General features: G+C 42.4%; 2 protein-coding genes across 2 annotated transcripts; one reads left to right on the forward strand and one right to left on the reverse strand.

Moving 5' to 3' along the window:
• Positions 1 to 499: 499 nt before the first annotated feature.
• Positions 500 to 6,496, reverse strand: klhl26 (kelch-like family member 26). The gene is made up of 3 exons (XM_068590021.1): positions 6,226 to 6,496; positions 3,797 to 3,979; positions 500 to 3,314 (listed from the first exon to the last, which is right to left on the reverse strand). Exons 1-3 carry the CDS (start codon positions 6,273 to 6,275, stop codon positions 1,733 to 1,735), a joined length of 1,815 nt encoding a protein of 604 aa, XP_068446122.1. The 5' UTR covers positions 6,276 to 6,496; the 3' UTR covers positions 500 to 1,732.
• A 1,559-nt stretch (positions 6,497 to 8,055) lies between these two features.
• il12rb1 (interleukin 12 receptor subunit beta 1) lies at positions 8,056 to 15,879 on the forward strand. The gene is made up of 15 exons (XM_068590149.1): positions 8,056 to 8,131; positions 8,680 to 8,803; positions 9,806 to 9,957; positions 10,103 to 10,245; positions 10,339 to 10,375; positions 10,790 to 10,912; positions 11,175 to 11,251; positions 11,793 to 12,027; positions 12,112 to 12,258; positions 12,667 to 12,768; positions 13,333 to 13,488; positions 13,683 to 13,838; positions 13,921 to 13,993; positions 14,294 to 14,369; positions 15,465 to 15,879. Exons 1-15 carry the CDS (start codon positions 8,056 to 8,058, stop codon positions 15,777 to 15,779), a joined length of 1,992 nt encoding a protein of 663 aa, XP_068446250.1. The 3' UTR covers positions 15,780 to 15,879.
• The last annotated feature ends 460 nt before the right edge of the window (positions 15,880 to 16,339 follow it).

Below are 16,339 nucleotides of genomic sequence, written 5' to 3' on the forward strand. Positions count from 1 at the left end.
TTGTGTGTTTAGTTTATTCCATTTGGTGTCTGTATAGTGTTTGGCGCTACTATGACAACAAATTTCCCCCATAAAGTACATATCTTTCTATTTAACTCTTAATATTTTTTTAAGTTCTTGTTATACTCCCCAAAATCAATTGTAATTTAAGCTTAGCACATCTAGCTTCTAGCATATTTTGTACATTATATCACTGCTAAGGGAATATATTCTGGTTAGGAGCGGTTGATTGGACCAAACAAAACATTTTAAGACAAACTAGCTTTTGCTTGTGCAGTCTCTAAATTGCCTTGAAGAAAAATATAAAATTGGGTAAAACTGCTAAGTAGTTTTTCTTTTCAGTGTATGTGGGAGTCTGTTGATAGAAGCAACCTGTTGTAAAGAAAGTCATACTTCAGTTGACCCGATGTAGAAACACATCATCCTGCAGTAACACAGAAAGAACAGAGAAAGCTCCTGAAGGGTACGTTTAAAACATGATACATCTTTAATAAAGGATTCACAACCTTCCCCTTTGACAACAGCATGTTCCTTTATATTGCACTTCAACAGTAGCATGTGCTTTGAACAGGTACAGGGAACACCAGACAAACACACACTAAGGCAACGGGAGAAACAGGTTTTAAAATGGAACACAATCCTTTTGGATGATCACATTTAACGGGAAAAATAAGAACTTGCTTCTTCCTTTTCCACACATTAAGTGTTACGGTGACTTAAAAAGTGCAGCAATGTGGTCAAAACAAAAACACGAGTCAGAATTCAAGATGGTAAATTGATCATTGCCCAGCTTTTCTGGGAGACACTATGTTTTGAGAACAATTTAGACATTAAATCTGCATTAATGCATATCGTTTGTGTCCTCTCATTGTGTTAGTCAGGAGACAAAAGCAGGTGGTACACAAGATTTAACACTTGTTAAACATCAAGAACAGCAGACACTGACATTATGATGCATGTAGGTGCCTGAAGGCGTCCACACTGACAGAACAATTAGTGTGTCAGGAAACACAAGGATATAAAACTATAATAATACAAAAAAACATTAACACACATGGAATATGCAATTCCAAGCTAAACACAAACACTTCTGGTGTTCATTTGTGCAATATTAACTGTGCATTGTGAGGAGAAATAAGAGATTTTCTGTTATCCTGGTTTAAATAACATTCTAACAAACAAAAATATAACATAAAAAGCAGACAAATAAAACATTCACAACTGTACAATCAAAATGTCTAACATCATAAAAGGTGACGTCTGTTAATTAATAGTTTTCATTCATAAATTAGACAATATGTCCGGTCTGTAACTTCAGCCCTTAAAAAGGTAAAAACACTTTTACAGACCGGATGGGGATTATTTTTTCCATCAAAAGTGTAAAAAAAAATTGAAGGTAATGCTATTCCGGAAGATAAGGTATCTGGAGATAATATCACCGATCAATAAATGATTGAATTCAAACAGGAAATTACTCTCAACACTTCTTTCAAACTGTCATTCAAAAGCTTGTATCGGCATCATAAAAGTGTCTCGACACGTTCTCCATGAATGACAACATCGTGGCAAGTATAGAAAATAAAACGCTTAGTAGCCTTTCAGGTCATTCCCTCAAATTAACACACACACACACACACACACACACACACACACACACACTCACTCACACGTTGTGTCGACAAAGGCCGGTAGAAAGCGAGAATTCAAATCTTCACAGTCGCGGGTCACATGGTCAGCGTTGTGTGGTGTTCTGTGGAATAATAATTGGCGTGCAAGCGATGCCGGCGAAGGATTCTGGGAAGTGCAAATCCCTCTCCCACTCGTCCGTCTCGGTGTTGTACACCTGCACGATGCTCGTGACGTTGTTCAGGTGCCAGTTGTAGCCGCCGACGATGTAGATCTTCCCGTCCAGCGAGCAGCAGCCGGCCTCGGACTGCCCGACCCTCATGGGGCTGACGGTGGTCCACTGGTCGCTCTCCGGGACGTAGTACTCGGCCGCGAGCACGTCGAAGCAGCGGTCCACGTGGTCCATGCGACCGCCCAGAGCGTACATCCGGTCTTTGGCGCCGATCATGGCGTGCAGCACCCTGGGTTCATTCATCGGGGCTCTGAAGTCCCACTGGTCGGACGCCGGGTCGTAGCAGTGGAGCGTTTTCTTGTCGTCCAAAGAAACGCCGTAACCTCCGGAGATGTACAGCTTCCCTCCGCAGGGAGTCCCCGCATGACCCCAAATCCTGCGTTTCAAGGGTTCCACGTTGGTCCACTCGTTCTTCTTCGGGCAGTAACGCTCGACGGACGACAGGCTGCCGGATCGATTGCGCCCTCCGGTGGCGTACAGCTGTCCGCGCAGCACGTTGAGCTGGAACTGGATGCGCGCCTCCTGCAGGGGCTGGATGCGCAGCCACTGGCTCAGGTGCGGGTCGTAGCGGAAGCAGCTGTAGACCGCGCCCTCGCCGCTGCGGTACTGCAGGTGCTGGCCGCCGATGACGTACACAAAGTTGTCGAGCGTGGCGACGCAAGCGTGGCTGCAGCCCATCTCCATCTCCGTCAGCTCTTTGAACTGCCGGGACGCCGAGTCGGGGAGGTGGTACACCTTGGCGCTGACGGTGCGGTCGTTGTCCGTGTAGGGCGTCCCGCCGAAGGTGATGAGCGACAAGACGTCAGAGCGTATGACCGTCCGCGGCGACTGCATCTCGTGCTGCCGGAAGGGAAGGATCTGGTAATTGAAGGCCTCGAGGAGATACTGCCGGCACAGCACGTCTTCCACCATGATGTCCACCGTCTGAACGCTGTCCACCAGCTCGGAGGAGCGCATGAGCGGGAAGCGCACGTGGCAGAGGACGCCGCTGGCCCGAGCGCGGCGAGACTCGTCGTGCCGGAGCCACCGCACGGCGGCGTGGAAGAGGTCGATTTCGCTGCAGTTCTTCAGCTTGTTGCTGTGCAGGAAGAAGACGAGGCGCTCCACGGGGATGTGCAGGAAGTCCTCCTCCTCCGCGATCTGGAGGAAGTGGCGGAAGGTGAAGGCGTCCACCGACTCTTTGAGGGACGACAGGCTGAAGGTGGTGGCCATCTGGCCGATGTGCAGGCAGGTCTCCACGCTCATCGCCGACTTGAGGAACTCCTCGCAGAGCTCCACGACCGGGACCATCTGGAGGAACACGGCCGCCCCGAGGACATCCTGGATGCAGTCCAGGTCTAAAGTGACCTCTGCACTGTAGGCAAAGTCGATGATGTGTTTCAGGCCACGGGCAGACAGACCCTTCAGCTCTATGGTATCTTGATTTGACTCCCTCATGCCTCCGGTAAACATGGCTCTGTAACACAAGAACAAGTCGGGGAACTACATGATGAGTCCATTACAATTTTGTATGACTTCAGAAGTCGGAGCACTTTTGACGTGAAAAAGCATTCTTATTTCTGGATTATTGTTTCGTGTAGGTGTCCATGGCAGATTAACTTAAAACTATCTAATGAGAAAAGTGTGCAAAAAACGTTTACAGTAATCTCTCGATTTAAAAAAATGTCCTCTCTTTTCATTTCTGTCATTGTAAGGCATGTTTCTCTGTAAACACAAGTGCAAGTGAGTGGATCATTTGGCATTTTGTTGTGAGTGTCACATTTCTCCCTCCTTTACTTTCCTCCTCTAACAAAATTGCTGTTAATATCGTTGATCTGTGAGCTGCAGCGTCCTTCAGCAGTGCACTCAGCGCCGACGGCTTCGGATAAGAGCGTCGGGCTAAGTGCTTCCACTACAACATGTAAATGGCCGGCGTGAAGTCTCGTGATTCAGACCGACCTGAAGTAATCGCTGCAGGCGGCGAGCACGGCTTTGTGGACCTGGAAGCGCTCCTCGTTGATGGCCAGCACGACGTCGAGCAGATGGCCCTGAGCCCGCAAGACCGACAAGCCCTGCAGGAGCGTGGCACTGTGGCTGGAGGTGGAGAATGTACAGCGCAGGGTGCTATTCTTGTTAGCCATACTGGAAAGAGAAAATTGTCCTCGTCACAAAGGGACCCTTCAGAAGAAAACCCTCTCATCTTATCCATGGCTTGAATTCTGACCTGAACGAGGAGACTTTCTTAATGTATAGATTAAGTAATATCGTGCCCAAAAAGGCTGTATATCTCAAGAACATATGTGATCTGAACGTGGGTATCGTGTCAACAAAAGGCACAGAATCACAGAGAAATACTGTGATTGAAATTTGATCCAGTCAGTCACGGGGTAATGCAATATGTGGCGTACAATGTTTTTGCATTAGTGAGAGCAATGCTGCTCACAGGACAGAGACAACATTGCCATCAATGAAATTGTCGTTGCTCTGTGGTAATGGGACTATTTCTTGCTGCACAACAAAAACTGAAATTAATCTGGCAGTAAAATGCTTAACATGAACAAAATATCAGCGTGCAGAATGAACATGTGGTTGTTGATAGAAAGTCCTATTGCATTGTGTAGCGGTGACAGAAAACGTGACAAGATTTAAAACCTAATTTAGACTAAAAGGTAGAAACTCAACCTGAGAGATTAAGCTTCTTCACAAGACTTTAGGCAGATTTTTATTTTTTTTTGTTCAATGACAAAAAGTGTCATCCAATCACATAGAAGGCAGATTAGAGACGACCAAACGCTTGCAAGTGCAAGGGGATGACCTCATTGCTCGAGTCCAACAAATTCATTTTCAGATCACAATTTAATGCCGAGCAGAAACGAGGTCATGAAATTTGAAATTGGATTAAAGCGGTGACGACTTTGGGCCTGTGCGGACACGGATCAGACTAATTCCAACACTCGTAGTGTTTTTTTTCTAGTGTACATGCTGATCTTGACGGTCGTCCACGTCACAATGCGTTTACTTCTCTTCACACACGTATTTCACTTTGTTGCAACTTCAAAAAGGAAGCATTTGATTTGCTAAATCTTAAAAAGTGACTTTAAGTCTGCTTCGGCTATTTGGAGAGAGTAAAAATAAACTTTCAGTCCGAAAATACTTCCGGCTGGTGTTTGAAGTAGCGTTCACTATCTGGACTGAACTTTACTAACAGAAACAGGCAGGATGGAGCTTGAATCTGGTCGGGCCTTTTTTAACAGCTGATCCCAGATATGTCATTTAAGTGGCAAGAAAAATGTTTGCAGTGTTTTAGAAAAAGTTGTTTTATTCCATACGGTATCAGCCCAAATATGTTTTTCTGAATCATTATATTTGGTATATTGTATAACATTTGAAAAAAAGATCTCTCTCTCTCTCTCATACTGTTCCTTGTGCTGTTCTATTAGGAGTGTTGCATTATGGGCAATGTTTGTCACCTTAACGTTGCTCGTGAGTATCTTCTTTTACGATGCGTTTTGTGAAATGAAAATTAAAAAGGAGTTTTCTGATGGCTCGTACTTTAAAAAGAGCCTTCCACACATCCGTGTGCAGTCGGAAATAATTCTCACAGCGTCATCTTATATTCTGGCCGATGCAAAAGTGCACACAAGTTTATTTTTCAACATTAAAGCCTAAATGATGGTTATGGTCACAGGAGACATTTTAACTTGACAAATAGGAAAAGTTACATAGCCGTCACTAATGTAATCATTTACACATGTGGTTTTCCTCTTGTGGAATGGCCTGTAATTAGATTGTTAAACACTTAAAACATTAACATCATCAGCCTTTAAAAGCCCAGTGTCGGTCTGGCTCATCAAGGTGGTTTATCTGGTTTTATTAAACGTGACCTTTAAATTATTTTATTACTTGAACTTTTCTGGTCACAATTTACAACTGTGTTTTGCAAAGTGTTTCTTGTCAGGTCCACTATTATTACATTGTGGTTTGTATGTTCATTGTTGAAGATAAAGGTAAATTAATGATAATTATAACAAACTAGGGGGCCGTTATTGCAGCCACATTTACATAAAGTATTGAAAATATTTACTTAGACATTAAAATATAACAAATACAGTCAACACATGAGTTTAAGTTCACCTGCTACAAAACACCAGGCGACTTTCTGGATGGATAATTGTCACGTCCAGACTTTGTGTGCACTGTTTGTCATCATGGACTTAAAGAGCAGGCGGTGCGGAGGCCCGGGACAAGTCCTCGGTGTTTCCCAGAGTCCAGCCGCTTTGCCGGGTCGTTCCAGCGGGCTCAAACAAGGGCTTCAGCCCCGCAGCTGTGCGGGGCTCCGCACAAGGAAACACCGAGGGACGCGTGCACAGGCGACCCGCTTCACTCACCTGCTCTGCGGGTGTTTCGAAGCAAAGTCCCCGGCGTCCGACTCCGCCATCTTCTAGCACACAGCAACGCGCATGGAGCATTTTTCAACGATGTTACCAGAAGGTCAACTGCACGATTGTCCTGTTCATGTTTTATTTATTTGTATTTTTAAGTTGAAGTGTCAAGCTGGGACCGAGGACAGCCGTCTGTCTCGGGTCCTGTGGTGAACCGTGGTAAATACGGCGATGACCTCTCCTGCCGGCAGTTTGCGGCACGTCCCTCCTTCTGCAGCAACACACGCTGGCCACTGGGTGGCGCCTCTGTGACGCGTACTGTACATAGAGGGGGCGCAGTGGAGGGCCATGCTGACAGCGTCGTCTCCAAACCTGTTGGGAGAGCTTGTCCTGCAATAAAGTACGATATACTTGCAGTATTCAGCCTTTAAACATCAGTATGGTAAGGGTATTTTACATTTTACTCAACTATAATACTGCTTAAAGGGACATTCACAGAACAGCTGGGTTTTGAGGTGGAAGTGACATTTAGATCCTTTAAAGATTCTTCAAGTAAAATAGCAGTGAGTAAAACAAAACCAAATAAGTACAACTCTTTCATTTTCAGAATCAAATGTTGAAATACCACATTGTAAATTAAAAAGTAAAGCATACGGTGGCCCTGAGACCTCAATGCTCTGCAAAGCAAGAAAACACATATAAATAGACAAAACATAGCTACAAATGTTTTGGCCTGCATAAATAAGTGAAGGCCAAACAAATACAGTCCGCAAAGCATTTGACCTGTGTTGTGTATTAGACAAAGAATAACATTTGTTCAGGGAAGTTATGGATGAAATTATTGTTTTTTCTACGCATCATCTGCACTAAATATGTTACTCTTGTACAGAAGTCACTTCTCAAGATGAAAGTGCAAGTGATTTGGTATGAAACTGTATTTTGTAAAATGGGAAATGGGGAAAAGAATGAGGATGTAAGATGAGTTGTATGAGAATCATCGTCTCCAAGACCACAACATGAGAAAACTTAGTTAATGATAGTTGAACACAATTGGTTAACAGATTTAAAACATTCACATGCAAGGTTACACAAAACCTGAGATTAAAGTGGAAAACCTCCTCCATTCACTTCTCAGTCTAAAATCTGTTTTATGTGAAACAACTATCAAAAGTATCTGCAGCAGCTTCAACGAGCTGTTCTGTGAATATGTCCCTTTGAGCGATATTATAGTCGAGTAAAATGTAAAATATCCTTACCATACTGATGTTTAAAGGCTTGGGGTCCACTGTAAATACTGTAAGTATATCATATTTATTCATCTCCTGCTCCAAACATGAGACTTTAACCCATGGGGTGTAAGTAATCGACCCAAAACACAATGTTTTACTCAACCAAACCAATACTTTAGTTTTCTTACGCTCAATGCAGTGTGTTTAAAGTGTGGTCAAAGCACAGAAATGTTTTGTTTTTTTTAGAGATTCAACATATTTTTGGTTTGCAGAAAGGTACAATGCCAAAAAAAAGATGTCTGTCTAGTTTCCAGAGTCTCTTTTAGTTTGTCTTTGACAAGGAGGTGAAAAGAAAAAAATCTACGAAATTACTTCAAAGAGTTGTAACTTTCACAATGGCTGTTGTGTCTGCGTGACACAGACAGTCAAACACAAACCTCCCCCACCCCTGACACCTGTTTTTTTGTTGCTGCAGTTCATATAAACTGTGAGACATGAAACTCCTCTGACATTTCTGAGAAACACAACCGAGTTACCTGAAGGCAGGTTGAATATTTGGACTCTCACGCGCTGAAGAACGAGCCTCCGAGACTTTCCACTCTGCCTCATGGAAACTTTGAAATGCTGGAGGTCCTTACGTGAATACATTGGTGTGTTCGTGTTCCTTATAATGGTCGGCAAAGGTAAATAAACACCCTCTGTGATTCTTCCTTTAAATACTGAATGGTAACTTTTACTGTTAACCTCGATCTGATAGCATCGCAACACTTTGCAGAATCACACATATGAAAGTGAGCCGCCAAATAGTGAGCTTATCTGCATCATGTGGTTTGCATTTGCATCCGCTCTGCGCTGCTCTGTGCAGCCTTCAGGCAGTTTTCCAAATCATTTTATTGGTTAAACTGTTAAGGTTAAAGACATTTTGTCATCATTATCATCACATTTCAGTTTTCGCCAACTTTTCGTCGTCCACAACGGGACCAAACAGCAAACCTCTAACAATGAAATATGCTTTATTGGCATGTGTGTAACAACAAAAGACAATGCAGGTCTGACAAAAACAATGTTGCCCAAATTGAAAGTAATAATGGGATAACATTTTTAAGATGCAGCCTTTAGTTCTGCTTTTGGGTTTGTTGCTGAAAAGGTTATTCGTTCATTTCAAGACTATAAGATACATGTAAAAGATCTATGCTGTATAAAAGATCATTTTACACGTGTCCCTCCTCAGGGTCGGCATGCGAGGCTCCTTCCAGCCCCGAGTGCTTCAGAAGAACCGCCGTTGACTCTGTGTACATCTGTGAATGGAGCATGGATACTACTGAGAGCAATGTGATGTATTACGTTTACTTTAAGTGAGTATTGTTCTGTGTTTGAGCTGCAATATTAGATATAGTTCAAACCTGACAGCCAGGAGACGGATAGCTTATCTCAGAAAAAAAAAAAGTTTGAAAACCACTTCATTGATGGAGAATGAAAAAAACAACAACCTCCTAAACCTACATGTACAACAGATATTTTTGTAGAATTTATTTAAGCGACGATCTCTGGTATTCTTAATGTATTTAAAGCTGGAAATGGAGGAAACAGCTGGCTTGTCTCTATCAGAAGGTAACAAAACCCACAACGAAATACATATTAAACTACAGAGGTGCACTCAGTAGAGAGCAGATCTCCTGCTTCAAAATAATTCATCCAAAATCGTCATTTTCCAATGAAGAGGTGTGGGATATGCTGGTATTGTTTGAGTTTGTGTGCCTTCTTTTGACACAACTGATGCAGTGTGATGAGGATGCAGCATAGCGTCATTCATTTGACATGAATCGGAAAATGCACGGCTGCATGTAAACGGGAATATTAATTAAATAATCATTGTCATTAGCCATGTAAACAGCTTATTACCTACATTATCTTTTTTCGTAATAAGGTTGAAAAAAAAGGGGACTAATATTTGGTGCATGTAAAGAAAGTCAATGGTACTAAGTACTTTAAGAAAGTGGGAGTCAGCACAATCACAAGTGGTATTATGATGCAGTTTTCTGCTGCAGACTGTGTGAGATTAGCCGTGGACAGACACAGAGGCGTCACACACACTTGCACACACACCCAATTGCATGAATCTACTGGCAGAGATGAATCTCGTAATAACACATAAGATATCATATATTAATGTGTGCCCTTTAGAGAGATGCTGGTAGGGGGATTGTGTAACCTTTGGACAAAGTCAGGCTGTTTTTAACACTCTTAAAGCAATTAAAGGGAATCAAATGGACACAATTGTTAATATAAACCTTCAGTCTAATGCTGAGGACGTGTTCCTGCCATCCTCAAAGTTATCTCTACATGTTTACTTGCAGTAAAACAAAGTTCAAGAGCTTTGAGAAGACGCGTTACCTCAATGAGGAACAGATCAGGATCGCACGCAGTGCCGTTCACATTTGGGTGGAAGCTCGAGTGGGAAACTCCAGCTGCACGTCGCCCAAGAGGTCCGTGGTCCTCGGTGACACAGGTACTGGATCCACCTCTCATTTACACACACACACACACACACACACACACACACACACACACACACACACACACACACACACACACACACACATGTGGGAGAACTATATATAAAGTGTGAAAATGATCTGTCTTCTCTTCATCAGTTAAGTATGAAGCGCCACACAATATTTCCATGTCCTGGTTTAAAAACAACCTCAGCTTAAGCTGGACAGCATCAGAGGAGCATCCGGCTGCAGTCGAGATCCGAGTCAGACGCAACTGGAACCTCAGAGAACCGTGGAGAAACGTGAGGCCGGCTTTCTCAGCAAATCTAATGCATCTGAAGTGGGGTTTTTTTCCTAAATGAATTAACATATTTAATCTTTTATCTGCATTGAAGTTACAGAGAACAACAGACACCAGCACCCCGTCTAAGTGTGAGTAGTCTCTTGTGCTCTTTTTGATGAAAAGTGTATTCAACCTTGTTTCATGGGGTTCTTGTGCATCTCCAGCTGAGGTGCACTGGAGCATCATACCAGTGGTGTTAGCCCTCTGATTCATTTACTGGTCAAGTCTTTTCATGGAAGTTCTGCAAATTCTGGGACCCAACAACACACAGACGTATCTGTAAACAGACCATGAAGTTCATTGCGCAATAATTAAGTTCACTGATGTGTTTTTGATTAAATAACTTTAGACAAAGGAGCACAAAGGAATAACATAACAGACTTTGGGAAATAATTGTTAATCGGTTTGATTAATTGTTGGCTTTGGTCTCTTTTCATGACATATGTTGACAATTTGAAAAACACGTCTGAAATATCTCCCTTTTTTTCTTTTTATCCCGACAGACTACGTCATTGTTGATAATCTGTTGAACGACTCAGATTACCAGCTTCAAATCAGACATCGGTCCACTCAGGTCCTCAACCCGCTGTGGAGCGACTGGTCTCCACTTGTGACGGTTCCTGCAGGTGAAGTCATAGATTTTACATTGGTGAGCACTTTTGGCTTCACAAATCAACTGAGATGTTTGGTATGATGCACATCTGGAACTCCAAACTATGATGATATATATATACATAAATGAGTCACAACCACTAGCATCCTGTCTTTCCTACTTTTAAGAGTTCTTAACATGTGAACAGATGCAGCTTTAAGATTTATTCCACTCTAAAACAGTTAGGTTTTACCAAACTAAACAGCCTGCTCCCTAATGTCTTGTTCTTACTGCAGAGCTGGAACAAAAGCCTGACGTCACCATGAGGACGTGGCTTTTAAATGGCACCCGAAATGTGACGCTGACGTGGAAGGTAAGACGGGAAAACAGTCAAAATTATTACTTTTCACGTGTATTCTGTCTTCATCCCATATTGTTCATCAATGTGGTCCCAAAGAGGACAGTTGTAACGTGTTGAATTGAATCAAATTGAATTTTTATGACAGTCTCTGTTATGTCTAACTGCACAATGTTCAGAGTTAGACCTTTGATACAGCAGAGAAAACATACATGAAACATTTAAGATTTAACTGCAAATTGAATATCTTTAAGTAATGCCTGTTCATCGCCCAGTGTGAATGTTTGTACTTTAATTCAAACCATTTCATGAGCAACGTTTAACTGTCATGAAACCAGGATGCACAAAACACTTTAACACTGACCTTCAACCTCTCCAGTTCAAGGGAAATCAAACCTGGTTCATCAACCTCTCTTTTTGCTCTCACCCTTCTGGACCAACAGTGTGTGTTATATGTCATATTATATGTTATATTATGTGCTTCCTCCTTGGACTTGTTGCCTCCTGGCTGGGCTGAAGCTCTCAGTCTGCTGTGTTTGTCTCTTCTGCTGTTCAGCCGCCGCCACATGCAGCTGCAGTCTCAGGAGTGATTTACAGCCTGAGAGACACTCAGTCTTCTCATGGATGTCCTTGCAAGGAAAAAAGACATCTCATCAACCCGAGGAAACACACTGCTACTATTTATGTCTCCTTGTCTGCCGTCAACATCTCTTTAATCGCCAGAAACACAGCAGGGTTTTCTCCACCAGCAATCCTTCAAGTACCGGCCGAACCTTATGCAGATTTAAAAAGTAAGCCAAAGTGTGTGTTTGTGTGTCAACTATCATGTATATTTGTCCTGCAGTCCACCTTATAGACTGTTCATGCCCTGGTAGTTTGTGACAAGACGTTACCGGATGAAAAATTCAAGAAGAAAACTTGCCTTGAGTGGTACGAGCTTCAAGATGGAGAGTCAAGGCCAGAAAATGTGATCACCTTAACGGCAAAGAAGTCGAAAAAGGAAAAGAACCGGATAAGAAAGAGTAGGTTTGATCTAAAGTGCTTTTAATCACAGAGCTTTGTCAAAATGCCGCTACATCTATTTCAGTATTTATTTATTTATTCATGTATTTATTCATGCATTTAATTATTTATTCATACTTAAGTCATTTTCTGTCCTCTATAGCCGGCAATGGAGAATAAGATATGTTTAAGCATGAAAATGTTGTTGAATCCTTCACATAGTGGATTCAACAGATTCATACACAACAAAGCTAATCATTGGCTAAATTTTGCACCAAATTGTATTAATGGTTTACCGACGGGTAGAAAAACATCACTTTTACTATTATTTAATTTGTTATACCACCATGGAGAAGATAATGTTGTGAGACATTTAGATACACAATATGTTCTGTGCAAGACAAACTATGAATCTGTTTCTGTTCCAGAGATAAAGGACTACGTTCGCTACCTTTACTTTGAACACAGATGTGATGGAGGTTGGAAACCACAGACAGTTAAAATGTGCCTCTTTTATCAAAAAGAGGGCGGTAAGTGTCTTTATGGCAATACGTAAAGATGCACAGGGGCGACAATCATCAAAACTTTGCAGCTAACTGGAAGTCAAGTGAAACAACACAACACATTGACAATCAGTCGCTCCGTCCCTTCGGTCCAGGCAGGAATATCTCAACAACGATCCAATAAGTTGCCATTAAATATATTGTAGAAACATTCATGGTCCCCAGAGGACTTTTTCTTCATGACTTTGGTGTTGATGGGACTTTTCCTCTAGCTTTTTTTGTGTGAAATGTCTGGGCGACTGTGGCAGGGTCGTCCTTCAATCAGAGGATCGGCGGTTCGACCCCGCTCGCCCATGTCGATGTGTCCTTGAGCAAGACACTTAACCCTAAAACTGCTCCTGTAGCTGCGCCTACGGTGCATGAATGGTTGATGATACTGATGTGGCACCTCGCATGGCGGCTCCTCCCATCAGGGTGTGAACGGGTGAATGATGTCATCTAGTGTTAAAGCGCTTTGAGTGATCGGAAGACTAGAAAAAGCGCAAGTACGGGTCCATTTACCATAATGTGCTTGTTTCTTTCTCTCTTCAGCTCCACTCAGAGAACCTCAGGACCTCATCGGCCTCAGTGAAAAACAAACTTCTGTTGACTTGTCTTGGAAAGAGATTCCTTTTGAGGACCAGCGAGGTTTCCTCACACACTACATCCTCTGCAGTGTGAAAGTCAGCTCACAGTATGAGCCGAAAGGTTTTTTTTTTATTCTACTCATCTGTAGCTTTCAGTAAAAGACAAGAGTTTTATTGAGCTGAATGTATGATGTATGTATGATTATCAATGATATTGCAATTGCACAATACTTCCTCAACTTTTCAATGGGAGACAATTAAACCTTATACTCAGCACATGTATGTTTGTTTTTCTCCCACGTCTCGTCTCATCAGAGTGCTGTAACATATCGGCCTTTGTGACTAAACACCAGCTGGAAAACTTGACACCGGGTACGAAATACAACATCAGCCTTGTTGGAGTGACGCGTGCGGGAGAAGGACCTGAAGCCTTAGTAGCGATCAACACGCTCCCCGAGAACCCCGTGAATGGTACCGCACATCAGCGTCGTGGTCGGTTTATACGAGACAATGCTGAAGCTTGTGGATGTTAACACATCTTTCCTTTTTTTAGTACTCTGGTGGAGTCTGGGATTTATGTTCCTGTTCCTTTTCCTCACCACAATGTGCACCTGCATCTCAAAGAGGTAAAGCTGACCTTCACTGTGACACAGTTTGAGATTAAAGTAGTGATAAACCACACAGATTATGCATTCGGACTGAAAGCTGAATCGCTAACAGTGTGGGGAATTCACCATGTTGGGCTATATTTTAAATGTGTGTAAAACTGTTTTTGTGATCACTGCATGTGTCAAGTTATTTTGATGATTTAAGTTGAAGCATTTTATGTGCTGCTTATATTTAACAGCCACTTAGTTTTACTGAATAAACGCCATGCACAGCTTTCAGGAGTTTATTTAGTTTGAGTTATTTGTGTCTACCCATAGAATCCTAAACAAGATCTTCCATCCGGTGCCGACTCCTGTTATTCCAGACTGCATCCCTTACCAGCCAGAGACTCAGGTAAGAAACTGATGACCACAAAGGGATTTCCAGCAGTTAAACATGTGAATGTTTTGCTCTATATGAAACCCTGATAGCTGATCTTCAGTGATTCATGCACTGTAAAAAGTTTTCTGTAGAGTTACAGGTGCCGGTGGGGAAGTTTTGAGTTTTAACCTTTTAAATGACGACTTACACGCTTCTCCCACTTATTTTCATTGAGTAGAACTTTACTCTCCAGCGGGGGGGATGTTGTCTTTGACTTCAATGTCAGCGTGTCGGTTAAAAGGGACTGTTTTTTACTTTGTCTCTTGACAGAAATCATGCCCTGGTGACTCGTGGTAGTGCACATATCTTGTTGTGAACAGTTTAATGTTCATACATGTATTTTGTGGCACTTTGAGCACGACAAGTCGAGCGCCATATAGTCCCATTATCAGAGATCTTTACAGCCAATTTCTGCAAAACTCGGCAACACAGAGAAAAAAAATCTAGATAGATAACAGTTTGTAGGAATAATACAAATCTTTTGTGCCAAAAAAACATCCTGAACTTGCCAAAGAGAGAGAAGTATTTCATCAACACCTGCATTTAGCAAACAAACAGAGTTTATAAAGACTGTGCGCGATCATTTCTTACAAATCTATTACATCATCAATCTGGTGGCTCAAAGTTATAAAATGCCAAAGTCCTGAAGAGAGGAACCAGTGGACCCAAACACAGCAGACAAGAGGCAACAGAAGCAGTTTTAATTCAGGGATCAGAGCCGTAAAGACACAACTGAAGCCCAGGTGAGGCGTTCAGGCTAAGAGGAACTAACGAGTGTTGGGAGCGTGGCGACCTTTTGTTTTCTAAGGAAGTCGATTAAATGAAGGAAAGTCACAAATCTGTTGAAAGATGAAGTGAGAGAACCACAAACATTTAATTTGACCAGAAGGCAGATCCCTGTGGTTATAATGCCAGAAACAGTTTAGTGCACTGGAGCCCATGTTGTAGTTATTGTCCCTCTGTTTTGGTTTTATTTTGAGCATTTTCATGCAAACAAAATGCTATAGTACAATGCTGTGTGTGTATGTAGTTGAATCTAGTGTTTTAAACCTATACGACCCACAACAGGCGTTTCTGGAGGGAAAGGAGCAGGTGGACGAGCTGACGCTGCATCAGCATCCAGAGCACAAGTCTGTCCCTGAGGACGCCGAGGAGACCACCGTCCTCAGAGGAGACTGGGACGAAGGCACCGACGAGGACGAGGACGACAGAGCGGATTCAAGGATGTCGGAGGGAAGCAGTGATGAGTGTCCCAGCTCCACAGAGGAGGCACTGAGGAGCTCCAGAGGAGGAGAAATGACTGATCTGGAAGTGGACAACGAGATCGCCTCGCTGATCTACAGGAACGGTCTGGTGTTCGATATGAAGACGGACTCTCCTTGAGGGATTTGAATGAGGGTTTCACTGCCTCACAGAACAATATATATAGACTGGACGCATGATTGTCTTGTTAAAAAATGTTTTTTTTTTCTATCATGGACGAAAGGAGGCTTGCAGAATAATTTACCAAAGAGGAAAATATTTGTCTAATGTTCACATATCTTTTTTTCTAATTGATGTCAACTCCTGGTTTGGATTTTTCATGATTTATTTTCTTCTTATTTAGGTGTTAGACAAAATTATGAACAACTGTTAGATGGATTGTCATGAAATTTCCTTCAGACATGTACGATCCCTCGAGGAGGAACCTTAAGGAGTTTAATTGTTTCCTTTTCACCACCAGAAGACCAAAGTTTGACTTATAACCTGGAGAATATTTTTAAATCTAAAAATAAATTAGCACAAAATGTCACGTCATGTTCATCAAACACCTTAAAAACCAAAATGACCATCAGTGCAGCTGCAGTTTGTGGTCTGTGCTTGCAGATGTTTACATAAATGTATCATGCAATAACTGAAATGATGTAAGGATTCAATATATAATGCAAGGAATGGATTTTAAA

This window comes from Clinocottus analis, unplaced genomic scaffold, assembly GCF_023055335.1.
Source record: "Clinocottus analis isolate CAN_PGR_092001 unplaced genomic scaffold, fCliAna1.0.p SCAF_23, whole genome shotgun sequence".
NCBI lineage: Eukaryota > Metazoa > Chordata > Actinopteri > Perciformes > Cottidae > Clinocottus > Clinocottus analis.

Coding starts and splice junctions, on each gene's coding strand:
- il12rb1 (XM_068590149.1), top strand. CDS start 8,056: ATGGAAACTTTGAAATGCTGGAGGTCCTTACGTGAATACATTGGTGTG. Junction 12,259..12,666: donor AAAGAACCGGATAAGAAAGA/GTAGGTTTGATC, acceptor TTTCTGTTCCAG/AGATAAAGGACTACGTTCGC. Junction 13,839..13,920: donor CCCCGAGAACCCCGTGAATG/GTACCGCACATC, acceptor TCCTTTTTTTAG/TACTCTGGTGGAGTCTGGGA.
- klhl26 (XM_068590021.1), bottom strand. CDS start 6,275: ATGGCGGAGTCGGACGCCGGGGACTTTGCTTCGAAACACCCGCAGAGC. Junction 3,980..6,225: donor TCGAAACACCCGCAGAGCAG/GTGAGTGAAGCG, acceptor TTCTCTTTCCAG/TATGGCTAACAAGAATAGCA. Junction 3,315..3,796: donor GCCTGCAGCGATTACTTCAG/GTCGGTCTGAAT, acceptor CTTGTGTTACAG/AGCCATGTTTACCGGAGGCA.